The 12,356-nt window shown below is 48.9% G+C and overlaps 1 protein-coding gene across 9 annotated transcripts in view; it reads left to right on the top strand.

Moving 5' to 3' along the window:
* EHMT1 (euchromatic histone lysine methyltransferase 1) overlaps positions 1-12,356 on the top strand; it is a 137,827-nt gene that overhangs the window by 83,100 nt on the left and 42,371 nt on the right. For 6 of the 9 annotated variants that reach the window (XM_036064983.2, XM_078062102.1, XM_078062103.1 and 3 more), the window contains 4 exons: positions 2,435-2,512; positions 4,034-4,154; positions 7,104-7,235; positions 10,740-10,885. In XM_036064983.2, coding sequence (XP_035920876.2) covers positions 2,435-2,512; positions 4,034-4,154; positions 7,104-7,235; positions 10,740-10,885 — 477 coding nt within the window. The remainder of the gene's footprint in view (positions 1-2,434; positions 2,513-4,033; positions 4,155-7,103; positions 7,236-10,739; positions 10,886-12,356) is intronic. The other 3 variants (XM_036064988.2, XM_036064989.2, XM_078062101.1) reach the window with 2 other exon arrangements.

The raw sequence follows: 12,356 nt of genomic DNA on the forward strand, positions 1-12,356 counted from the left end.
AAGACTCCTTGTCTGAGGGAAGGCCGGTTACTTGTCTGAATGAGAAGATCATTGTTTCATCCTCCCCACTTTGCCTATAAGTCCAGAATAGTTCTCATCAAGACCCTCAGAGGACTTTCTATAGAATAGCTGATGTGGGAATTGTGTGCAGCAAGCACAGGGAGAAAAAACAGCAGTTAGAACTACTGGAGAGTGATTAAATGGGGATTTGTGCAGGAATGGGAAAGCATTGAGTGAGTGGAACAGGAAATCCATAACAAACCTATTTGTATGTGAACATACAGTTTACTCTAAGGATGGTTTTAATTTTTGTTTATTTTTTAAGGATGGGTTTTTAGTTTGTGGTCAAGGGATCATGAACTTTTCAGTAAATGTTATTGGGACAATTGATCTTTTGGGGGAAAAATAGAGGGGAACTGTCGCATCATGTCACATAGGAAATGTAAATTCTATTCTGGAATTGGCTAATGGTGATGGTTGCACTACTCGGAATATACTAAAACACTGAATTGTACACTTCCTTTTTTTTTTTTTTTTTTTAAAGATTTTATTTGAAAGAGAGAGTGAGTGGAGGGAGGGGTGTGGGAGAGAGAGAATCTCAAGCAGACTCTGTGCCGAGCATGGAGCCTGACCCAGGGCTCGATTCCACAACCGTGAGATCATGTCTTGAGCTGAAATGAAGAGTTGGACACTTAGGGGCACCTGGGTGGCTCAGTCGTTGAGCATCTGCCTTCGGCTCAGGTCATGATCCTGGAGTCCCAGGATGGAGCCCCGCATCGGGCTCCCTGCTCGGCGGGAAGTCTGCTTCCCCCTCTCCCTCTCCCCCTGCTTGTGTTCCCTCTCTCGCCGTGTCTCTCTCTGTCAAATAAATAAAATCTTAAAAAAAAAAAAAAAAGTCGGACACTTAACTGACTGAACCACACAGGTGCCCCTGAATTGTACTCTTTAAAAGCATGAATTTTAGAGTAGGTAAGTTATATTTCAGTAAAGTTGTTATTTAAAAAAGTAAATTACAGAAGCTTTAAAGTGTCAACATAAAATACCGAACTGTGGAAGAAAATGTTAGAAACTGTTTTTCTAATCTCAAATAAGGAAGGCCTTCTAGTACCAGACACAGATCCAGAAGCGACAAAGAGAAAGATGAGAGGTTTGACTTGTCCAGATAAAGTCTCAATATTTTTGTATAATAAAGACCAGAAGCAAAGCTTCACTTGATAGGGAAAATTTTTATAACATATTTAATAGACAAAGCATTGTTACCTTATATGTGTGTAGCTTCTACTAATTAATAAAGCAAGTACCCAGTAGCAGTATGGACTGAGGGTTTGGTCACAGGAGACAAAGTGGAAGAAGTAGGAAAGTATGTGAAGTCACGGAAGTTGCTCAGTTCCTTGTATACTTGGGGAATGAAGACCAAAGTGATTGTGCGACCCCTTTGGAGGGCTGGTTGTGCCTTTGTGGGCATTGCTGATGGCAGCAGTCTTGAACTCCACATTTGTAAAGAGGAGTGTGTGTCTGTTGGTTTGTCCTGGGGGATCTTAGTTTGTGTAAAACGCAGCCTCAGTGTGAAACTGATAAGGGTGTGCCTCGATTAGGGAATGGGGAAGATACTGGGTGCAGCCCCACAAAGAACCAGGCTGAGGGTGTGTGTTACCACATCCCTGCCTCAGGGGGTAGGTGGAGAAGGGGTGAATGGATACCCATATATTTTAGTGTTTTTGCATTGAAAATGTATTCATGTATTACCTGTGTGGATAGAAAAGATAAATACAGCAAAAAAAAAAAAAAAAATGAGGTACCTATATTGCTTTGATATGGAAATAATTCCAAAACATATTTTTAATTAGAAGGAAGTTTCATTCACAAAATTGTGTTTGGTGCTCTGCCAGCCAGCAGGCAGAATCATGCTTCTGTGTTCAGGCCCATTCGTGCCAAACACCGGCTGGAAGGACTGTGAGCAGCACTAGCATGATGGTCCTGGGGGCTGAACTGGGCTCTTGGGTGGGTTTAAAGGGTAGGTTTTGCATTTTATATTATTTTTTGGCCTCTGGAAGTCTTTTTACTGTGTATTTTGTTACTTTTTAATTGAATTTTACTACACACAAGATGCATCAAGTGCACTAGTCTTCAGCATACTGATGATGGTGTGTTACGTGCCGAGGGGGCTGCCTTCCAGATCAGTACAGAAATACAGCAGAGGAGTGGCCCACCTGGGACGGGCTCTTGGGCAGGGGTCAGGCAGGACTCGGAGCTGGTACCGGTCACTTCGTGGACACAGCACCTGTGTCATCTCCCACCCCCCAGCCCGCCTGTGCACGTGCATCTTCAGCGCTGACTGCCAGTGTGTCCAGTAATATGTGTTTTTATCGAGTCACCTCCACTGAAGGGTCTCATTAGTTGTGTTTTCTTTTTGGCTTGTTGTGCGGCTGGCCAGACGGACGGCGAGTCTGAAGAGGAGCAAGAGTCAGCCGGCACCGGGGAGGAAGACGAGGATGGAGATGAGTCTGATCTGGTAACCCCAGCCCCGCACTCTGATTTCGTGTTTGGTGGCAGAGTAAAGCAGGAGGCTCTGTGGTCTGTCCAGCCCTTCACTCAGCCGTCATTGCAAGTGTGTGCTTGGAATCTGGGGCCGTGATGGCAGATCTCATCCCAGACGTTGGGAAGGAGCATGAGAAAGACATCTGAGCAGAGAGCCAAAGGAGATGGGCTTGGCTCAGGTCCTCATCGGGCAGGCAGGGCTAGGGGAGGGAGGTTGGGGCTTTGGTGTGTGAGGGGTGGTAGAATGGGTAGGAATTGGCAGCAAGGACAGTGGCCGTGATTCTGCCCTATGACCAATGTGAGAGAGAAGGAAGGATTTGAGTTGTCTCAGGATTAGAGCCAGCAGGACCTTCTGTGGGCTGGTTGTCACAGGGAGGTAAGCGGTCAGAGGGCAGGGGCACTGGGTCTGTGGGGATGGGGGAGCAGGGGCTTGGAGATGGGGAAGAGCACAAGCCTCAGGATGGGGCCCAGAAAGCACCCAACAGGTGAGCTTGAAAGCAGAGAAGGAGGAGTTGATGTGAGACGGGAGGGTCATGTGAGCTGAGAAATCCTCCCAAGAGGGAGACACTGGTCCCTGGCATCAGTGTGTTGTGTGGGTAGATGAGATGAGGACTTGGAAGGGACAGTTGGGTTTGGTGATACGCTGCTCTTTGTCTGGAATGGCAGGTTGAAGCGACAGTGAGCTTGGGGGCAGTGCTTGAGGAAGTTGGGTCTGAAATTTTGCAGTAAGGAGGGCAGGGGTGAGGCAGAGGAAATGGAGCACAGGGTGCATCGGGCCGCTGGTGGGGCCGCAGAGGAGGCTGTGTGCTGGTGGGCCACCGCAGTCAGACTGGGCACCCAGCTCCGCGCCTGCTGTGTCTCCTCTGTTCCTCCTCCTAGCGTCTGTATCCCTAGGGAGCAGGGGTTGTGCGATTCTCCTTGTAGACCAGTTGAAGGTGGTGGCAGTTCTTGCTCTGTGTCTCTTTGTAGATGCCCTTTCTGCATCTTAGATTTTAGAAATGGTCATAACAATCTTAAAATATTGTAAATTAATTATAATTTCTTTCCTTATTCTCCATGTAGATAATTAATGTGGACATAGATTCTGAAGCAGATTGAGGCATTCATTGTTCCTTTTCTCATGAGCAGAATGAATGGATGCATATGATTAAAAGTGGATTCTCTCACTGAGCTTATTTATTTATTTAGTTCCTGACTAGAACTTTCTCATTCTTTCTTGTGCCAAATTCGAGTAAGATTTATAAATTCCATTTAAATGTTCTTGGCTTTTCTTTTTTTTTTCCTGTAAAATAACAGCTTAGTGTGATTTAGGGGAAAACATGAGTATTTTTAAGAATGGGACCAGAAAAATGTCTGAAAGTGAAATTAATCTTCTAGTTGAAGAACCAAGATATAGCAGGTATTTTATTTTGCCAGGAAACAGAACTTCCAGTACCTTGTGCTTTCAGGAGCTCCCATGCTCTGCTTTTTCTCTTCCTGCCCCTGTGGCTCTCAGAGTTCTGAATCCAGTGTCAAGAAGAAGTTTCTCAAGAGGAGAGGAAAGCCTGACAGCCCTTGGATCAAGCCGGCTAGGAAACGGAGGCGGAGAAATAAAAAGAAGCAAAGCGGTGTGCTGGGTAAATGTGGTGTCCACATTCGAGGACTGTCTGGGTGGGAAATGGGCCCATGGGAGGCCGTCCGGGGGTGGGGTTGGGCTTCTGTGTAGGATTTCATTTGGAAAAGGGGCTTTACTGTTTTAAGGGGAAAAAAAAGTATGAACTTCATTAGAGACACTCAGGTGATCCTCAAGTGGCTTCCTTCTGGCAAACCTCCCTTAATGCTGGTTTCATTGTTGAGTATTGAGCTAATTGGGATTATTCATCTTTTTCCTTGTGTGACCAGGAATCTGTGGCTTCTGAACACTGTATGGTTACCGTGGCTGCCCTTGGTGTCAGGTGTGGGCAGTGCCTAGGTCCCCACAGTGGCTTTCAGCCCTTTGGTCAGATTCCCCTGTTCTGGAAGTAGTGTTGTTAAAGGGGATGCAGGGAAGGAAATGACCCTGAAATCCAGAAGGTGAGCAAGCCTAGTGGGCCAGGGGTCACTTCTGATCGCTTTGTTGCAGAAGATTTGGCATGTGCTGTAGTGCACGTGGTTCAGGTGCAAGGTGGTGAGTTCTCACACGTGTGTGACCACGAGACCTCCGCCACAGTTAGGTCGTGAATGCTCCTGCTGCCACTTGGTGGCCTTTCCCTCTCCCCAGCCAGCCCTCCCCATCCCTAGGCTCCTCTGCTGTACTCTGTCTGCAGATTGGTTAGCACTGTGTAGGACTTCATTTGAGTGGATGACTGGGGAAGTACCCTTCCCCTGGCTGTCTGCTTTGTGCATAACTGTTTGAGTCATCCACGTTGTAGTACCAGTGGATCGTTGGCCAGGAACGAGTCCGTGGTTCATTCTTCACCTGTTGATGGACGTTTGGGCTCTTCCCTGTGTTTGTTTCTTACATTTGTATACAGTCTTTATTGATCAGACACTTTGGCTTACCTTGGGTAAATATTTAGGAGTGGACTAGCTGAGCTGTGTCTGACTTTAGGGAACTGCCGAGAGGTTTTCAGCCAGAGGCCGGAGTACCGCCCTCTGTCTCTCACGTTCCCACAGCGGCACGAGAGCTCTGCGCCTCTGTGTCCTTGCGACACTCGTCAGGGTCGGTCTCTGGTCCCAGTGCTGCTGGGGCACCGCAGGCCTCGCCGCGCCTTCACTGTGTGGTCACCTCGTTGAGTGGTGAGGCTGCACACCATGGCCTCGTGCGTCTCCTTTGTACAGGGTTCTCTGTTTTGCTCATTTAAAAATCAGATTGTATACCTTCTCACTGACTTGGAAGAGTTCTTGCAAGATTTCGGATACAAGTCTTTGATTATGTACACATTTTGCACATATGTGTGCCTAGTAAATAAAAAAAAATTTGTTGGAAGTCTAATTTATGAATTATTTTCTTTTAAAATTCCTGCTTTTTATGATCCCAGAAATCTTTTACTAAGTCAGGTCACAAAGATTGTGTCTTGCATTTTCTTCTTGAAGTTTTACAGTGTTAGGCCTGATGCGTGCATCTCTGACCCATTTAAGTTAGCATTTGTGTGTGGTCTGCGGCAGGCCGTTCCCGTTGCGTGTGGATGCCCAGTTGTTCCTGCCCCACTGCTTAATTTGACTTGTTTCTCTGGGTCACCCTTCGAACCTTTGTTGACAGTGTATGTGTGGGCTGTTTCATGTGCTTGTTTATCTTTACGCCCGTACCACAGAGCCAAGGAGCTTGTTCTGATTCCACAGTTAAACACTGGCCGTTCTTCTCCAGCCCCCCGATGCACAAGTAGGTTTGCTAAGTGGATGTCAGGGAGGCAGAGCTAACCCTGAAGCACAGAGAGCTGTCTGTGGAGCCCGTGAGCCTCCCGTGAGCTCCGTCTTTCACTCATGTTTCCTTTTCTCTTCACCACGGACGACCGGCCAGTGTGGCTTTTATGCTCGCTGACAAACGAACAGTGTTGGTAGACTTAAGACTGCATGTAAGATGAATGCTTGAATGTTTATTCGCATAGGGGCTCAAATTTTATTTCTTTGTGTAGGGTGTTTAAAGTTGCCCAGACTACTCGTATTCTTCACATGCGTGGTGATGAGCTGAGCTCTCACAGTGGCTGGCTTCATCCTGTCTGTCCATGAGCTCAGGTGCAGGAGGCGACATGCGTTCACAGGCCCCGGGCACCACACTGCTCTGTATTATGGCTCTTATTTCTGATCACTGACATAATATCCATGACTAGTATTTGGAAGCTTGGCTGTGAAAAACAGGCACCTGCCCTTTGCTAGTGTTAGATATTATCCTGAGTGAGTGTGTACTGTTCACAGGCTTCCTCCGTGAAGTCTGCTCACAACGGCAAGAACCCACGTGGGTTCTCCAGGAATGGTGGACAGGCCTTGAGGGCATAGGAGGCCTGAGTCTGGGCAGCGCCCATTTCACAGGCCCCTCAGTTGTATTCAGATTGCATTGCCCTCTAGAGCGTGATGCCCTTCATAAAGCACCATGTCTGACAGGTGGATATGTCCCTGCAGCCCTGCGTCCTTTCCCTTTGAATCCCGAACTCGGATGTCTGTGGGATTGGGCAGGTTTCCCAGCAGCACTGCACCGATGGGGTGGCTTCTCCGCTGCTTTACATCAGCTGGTCTTTCAGACCTGCAAATCAGAGAATTCTCTGTTTTATTTTTAAAGTAGTAGTTACAGAACATTTATATACTATGTTTTATGTTTCCTTGGTTGGTTGATCGGCCTTTATCTGACTGGTGTAGTTACAGAGAAAGATGTTTCCACATGTCAGTTCCTTGTTTTTCGTGATACAGCTCCCCCTCCTGCCATGAATAGTCTGTGGAAATGGGGGAGTTAGCAAAATGAGGCGCAGGAAAGAAACTGAGTGAGGCCGCAGTGTCCTGGACAGGGGTGGTGTTGGAGTTTGTGGTTTTGCATGGGTTAATTAGCCTTCCCCATGGTCTCTGCTGGAGAGGCGGCCCGCATGCAGTGTTTCACAGGCCCCTTCTGAATGCAGGTTCTGAAGCATATACGTCATCTTCAGGAAGCGCAGAGCAGACGGCGCCCGGAGACAGCACAGGGTACATGGAAGTCTCTCTGGACTCCCTGGATCTCCGTGTCAAGGGGACGCTGCCCTCACAAGCAGAAGGTGAACCTCTGTGCTGTGACCAGGCCGGGCACCATCTTGCTCTTTGTTTGCTGGGGGCGGCCTCATACTAACGTGATGCCCTCTGGTGGGTAATGATGAAACGTTCGATTAACTGCATCCCGAAAAGGTGGCCGAGTGGATGCACTGGGGCGCGTTTGCCCAGTCCCCCACGGCATGGGAGTGAAACCTCTCCCGTAAGATCAGGTTGTTGGTGGTCATGGCTTACAACACGTCCGCCCGTCAGTCAGACGCATTGTTATGTAGCGTTCCTGCTGGAGAGGGGTCCTCCTGCCCTGGCTGTGTCGGGAGATCACTGGTGGTTTAATTTTGAATAGCATGGCTTTGTCATCGTCTCTGACTCCGATTGTGATTGGTGTTCAGGTGTGTTCTGTGCTGAAACAAAGGGTACACCTAGTGCTGGTTTGGGCCTTGAAGGTGCAGGCGTACCCACAGCTCCCCTGGTTCTGGGCCTGGAATGCTGGGGGTGCGGACAGTCAGCTGGCCCGAGTTGTGCGGGGCTTTCTCTTAACCACTGTTTGCTCTCTTTGAACCATTTAAAAACCTTTCATCCATGAAAAGGAACTAATCACTGACTATTTTGGAAAATCTGTTTAAAATGTAATATGGGGAAAATGTAAAATCCCAAAGGTATTTACATTCCACATGGACCTTGCAGTTGTGGGTTGTGCGCTGCTATAGGAGTTTAACCTGTCAGTCTTCAGAGGACAAATAACTGGCTTTTTAGGGTTTTGAACGCTAGAGAAATTTTGATCGCCTCTTTAATGTGGGAAATCACACCTTTAGCGTAAGACACATTGTAGACTTGTCCGTCAGAGAAACCATTTTTCTTCTTCTTGCACCAAATAGAGTAGAACGCCTCTCTAATGCCCTGAAGTTGTTGGCATCATCCCCTCACGCTTTCTTTCCACATGAAGGATAATTTTTCTAAACCTGCTTTTTAGGTTTGTTTCAGGAACTTACAGATTTGGATGTAAGCTGGAAATAGTATTTCATCTAATCAAATTTCGCCTGTGCTGTGCCCCCGTGGTTGGAGGTGAGGAGACAGTGGGGAGCACAGTGGAAACTCCTGTTGCTCACAAGTACAGTGACCTTGGGCTTGCCCCGGTTTGTTTAGCTGAGCAACGGGAGATTGTGTGTTTATGTGCTTATATTCTCTTTCTGGTAAAAGTAAGTGCCAAACTGGTGGGAGCCAAGTTGGAGAAGTAGGAGGAGAAAGTGAAGGCTTTCTGAGATTCTATGACATTTTGTAAGTTGATTTCCTAAACTTTATTTTTCCTTGATTGGTAACGACTGATTGATTAGTCAGTGATTGGTCTGTCCAGTCGTACTTTTGATTTAGAGAATCAGCGCATTGAAGACACAAGTTGCGTTTGCAGCCATGCCTTTTTTTTAGCGTCTGAGTTTTGGACACTTGGGGGAGGCAGTTGTGGAGCCCGAGGCTGGACAGGAGGGACAGAGTGCCTCAGGCTCACTGGAGGCCTAGGGGGTGTGCTCTGGTGATGGGTGCAGAGGGCAGCTGATGGTTCTGGGTCATGGGTCCAGAGGGTCCAGGCTTGAGTCTGCAGAATGTTTGTGCACAATCAGAATCCGCTGCTCGCATGTCCTTCTTGGCATCTTTGCTGCTAGGTCTGCTGAGTGGAAGTTGAGTAACATTGTGGTCCCAGCAGATGATGGTGGGGGGGAGGCCAGGAGTGGATGACGTGGAGATTTTGGGGGGAGCCAGAGCTCAGTGGCAGTGGGCACTTGGTGGGGTTCTCTTGAGCCCTTCCCTTGGCGCCCCTGGTGGCTCCCACTGCTGGAGACGGGGGCACACCCCATGCTCAGGAGGCGTCTGAGCCACTGCCGCATTGTCCGTGTGTGGGAAACTAAATCCTAAGGCCTGGTCCTCACTCCTACCCTCGGCCTTCTCAGCCATGCTGGCCAGCCCCTTGGGCAGCCTGTGTCTTCCTTGTTGTAAAATGCAGTTGCTAAGCAGAGTCCTCGTCAGGGCTCTCCCAGTTTTAAACTTGTGGTGTTGCTAATGTTAGTTCTAGCTCACCGTTTCCCTGTTTCCTCTCACCGCGAAGGAAGGGAGTCACTCTCTTGGGGTGTAGGTGACCCAGAGGCTCAGCAGTGTCACAGGGCAGAATGAGCATGTGGGCTCCTGCTGTCAGTTATGGAGGGTCCTGCATCCTGAGTCTCCTGGTGAGGACCAGCCTCAGATTACACATAAGGGTAGTGGTGGGCAGTGAGGGCATGTCTTCCAACCCATGTGGGCCCATGTACATAGGTGTGGCAACAAGAGTCCATTATTCTCTCTCCCTTCTTTCTCTTTTTCCTTTTCCTTATTTTTTTTTTTAAGATTTTATTTATTTATTTGACAGAGATAGCGAGAGAGGGATCACAAGCAGGGGGAGTGGGAGAGGGAGAAGCAGGCTTCCCGCCGAGCAGGGAGCCCGATGTGGGGCTCAATCCCAGGACCTGGGATCATGACCTGAGCCGAAGGCAGACGCTTAATGACTGAGCCACCTAGGCGCCCCTCTTTTTCTTATTGTTTTAAGTAGGCTCCACACTAGGCTTGAACTCATGACCCTGAGATCATGACTTGAGCCGAGATCAAGAGTCGGACGCTCAATTGACTGAGCCACCCAGGGGCCCCAAGAGTCCGTTCTTCTTAACTAAGAGAGCTAATGGCGAGTGTTGGAGATGTCGATCACCTTATGTTTCCACTTTGGCTGTCTCACAAGAGGAGAGCATGAAATGTGTCTTCCTTTGGAAGCAGCCAGACCCTGTTTCCAGGTTGGATTGAGGGGTCTTTCTGGCAGCCAGCCTGCACCCCCACCCCTCGAGGCCAGCCTGGCTCTGGCTGCGCTCACATGTGGGCTGCAGGCCCTCCTTCTCCCCTGGTGTCTTCACCGTAAATTGGGGATTAGAAGGAGATAAGATGTACCACCCTCATTACTGCTGTCACTGTTGGCCTAGCGTCCCTCAGCTCTTCCCTCCTCAGTCTAGCAAACATCCTGGGTAATAAGTAAACCCAGATGGAATCGAATGTTTCTTTCTGTGGCTACAGTTCTAAAACCAAGTGAGGAGAGCAAGGTCTTAACATGTATTAAATGCTTTTTTGTGTGAAAACCAAAAAATTTAGGGGTAGCTAATGAAGGTATAGTCTCTTTCTGAACTGGATCCTGAGAACATGGATTACCGAGTAATTCTTGTGAGCCCGGTTGCTGGTATGTTAGTGGGAGAGGTTCCCGCCCAGTCCCGCCGGCAGCGGGCGCTCGACAGGCGGGCAGACCCTCCTGCTGCGGTGCTTGTGCCAGCAAAGTAATTGGCATTGTTTTCTTTCCTCACACGTGAGGTTTCCAGAAAGACTATGTCATTGGTCGCTTTCTGGACTGCCGTCTTGAGGTGGGGACTTCGTGCCACTGAATGTGGTGTGGAAGCCTGTCTGGGTGTGCGCTGTGCTGTTGGTGACACTCACGTGTGTTTGTGTGACTTCAGGGCTGGCCAATGGTCCCGATGTGGTGGAGACAGACGGCCTTCAGGAAGTGCCCCTCTGCAGCTGCCGGATGGAAACCCCGAAAAGCCGAGAGATCACCACTCTGGCCAACAACCAGTGCATGGCTACGGAAAGTGTGGACCACGAAGTAAGCGAGCTCGTTCTCCCCGCAGCAACAGGACGAGGCAGGACCCCAGAAGCACGGTAGAAATGGCGGTCTTGCAGGCCTGCCATCCCTTCTGCAGCTTCTGGCTGGACCCCTGGACACAGAAGAGCCCCCCTCATCTGCTAGGGCTGTGTGGCACCCCAGAAACACACTTTACCCTGGATAGACAGAATAAATAGCTACTTGGTCTTTTTTTTCCCCATTTTTCAGAGTAAGAAGTTGGTGTCCTGACATTCCCGGGGCTTGATTGTGTTTCCCCCCTCCCATCCCTCTCTCCTTTACTTTAGCATCTTAGGGACTCATGGTCTTTTCTGTATTCAGTGTGTTGTAAAATGAAAGAGATCCAGAAAACAATACAAGACCAATGTTTGGCCTCCTGAGTCTCTCTGGGGCGAACACTCTGATAACCTACCACCAGGGTTCAGGACCTGACAGGGGCCTCAGTGGCCCCCATTCTGCCGTCTGTAGTGCTCACCCCCCTGTGTTTTCTGAGCATCCTTACCATCCGTATCTAAACCCATAGACACTATTGTCTTTTTGTCTTTTAATTTACACATACTCCCCCCTCCTTTTCTTTTACTTTCAATTTTTCCGTGGAACAACCTGGGCCATGTGGCCACATCATCTGGAGTTGATGGATCCCGCAGTCGTGGTGCTATTCAGCTGTTCCTCTGTCCTCCTTGTACGTCTGCAGCTTAATGCAGAGATGACCAGACTCTTCTCACTCCCTCTGCAGGACTTTAGGAGGACGTTAGCCCAAGGCTTTGAGATTCCTGGAGGGTGGACCACATTGGCCCCAGGCCTCCCTGCGGGGTTTCCCAGTGAGGATCTCGTATTTCACTGTCCCTGTCCTGGGGTCCACGAGACAGTACCTCTGTCTTCCTTCTCCTCCTGCTCCAGTACCAGTGTTGCATGTGTCTCGTGGCTGAATGGGGTTTGCCTCCAGACACTTGAGTCTTGTAGCCACGGTAGCTTGATTTTGTTGTAAATGATGTCTTTGGGTTGTGGCTTTGCTGTCTAGTTGCTGTTTTATGTGGGATTCCAGGAAATTTTTAGGCCACTGTTTTCCCCAAAATTGTTTTGTGGTCTCCCTATCTCATGTTTAGTTGCTAGCAAGCAGCCCTTCCCAAAACAAGCTCCTTTGTCTTTTTATTTTCTTTGTCAGGCAGCTTATTGAGGTACACTTCACACAGTGAAAGGCACCTTTTTGTGTGTGGTTCTGAGTGTTGGCAAATGTGTACGTGACCCCCACTGCTGTCAGGAACCTGCTATTCAGGTCGTCCGATGCTTTTCTCAGTCTGTCCGTCAGTTCTGTTGCTGAGGGAGGAGTGTTAGATTCTTCAGCCATATGGGTTTCTCCTTCCAGACCCATCGGTGTGGAGGCTCTGCTCCGTTCACCTGCGTCTGATGCGCTGTCCCTCTGCGACCCCAGGAGACACCTGTGCTGAGACCT

The sequence above is a fragment of the Halichoerus grypus genome, chromosome 14 (genome assembly GCF_964656455.1).
Source record: "Halichoerus grypus chromosome 14, mHalGry1.hap1.1, whole genome shotgun sequence".
Lineage (NCBI taxonomy): Eukaryota > Metazoa > Chordata > Mammalia > Carnivora > Phocidae > Halichoerus > Halichoerus grypus.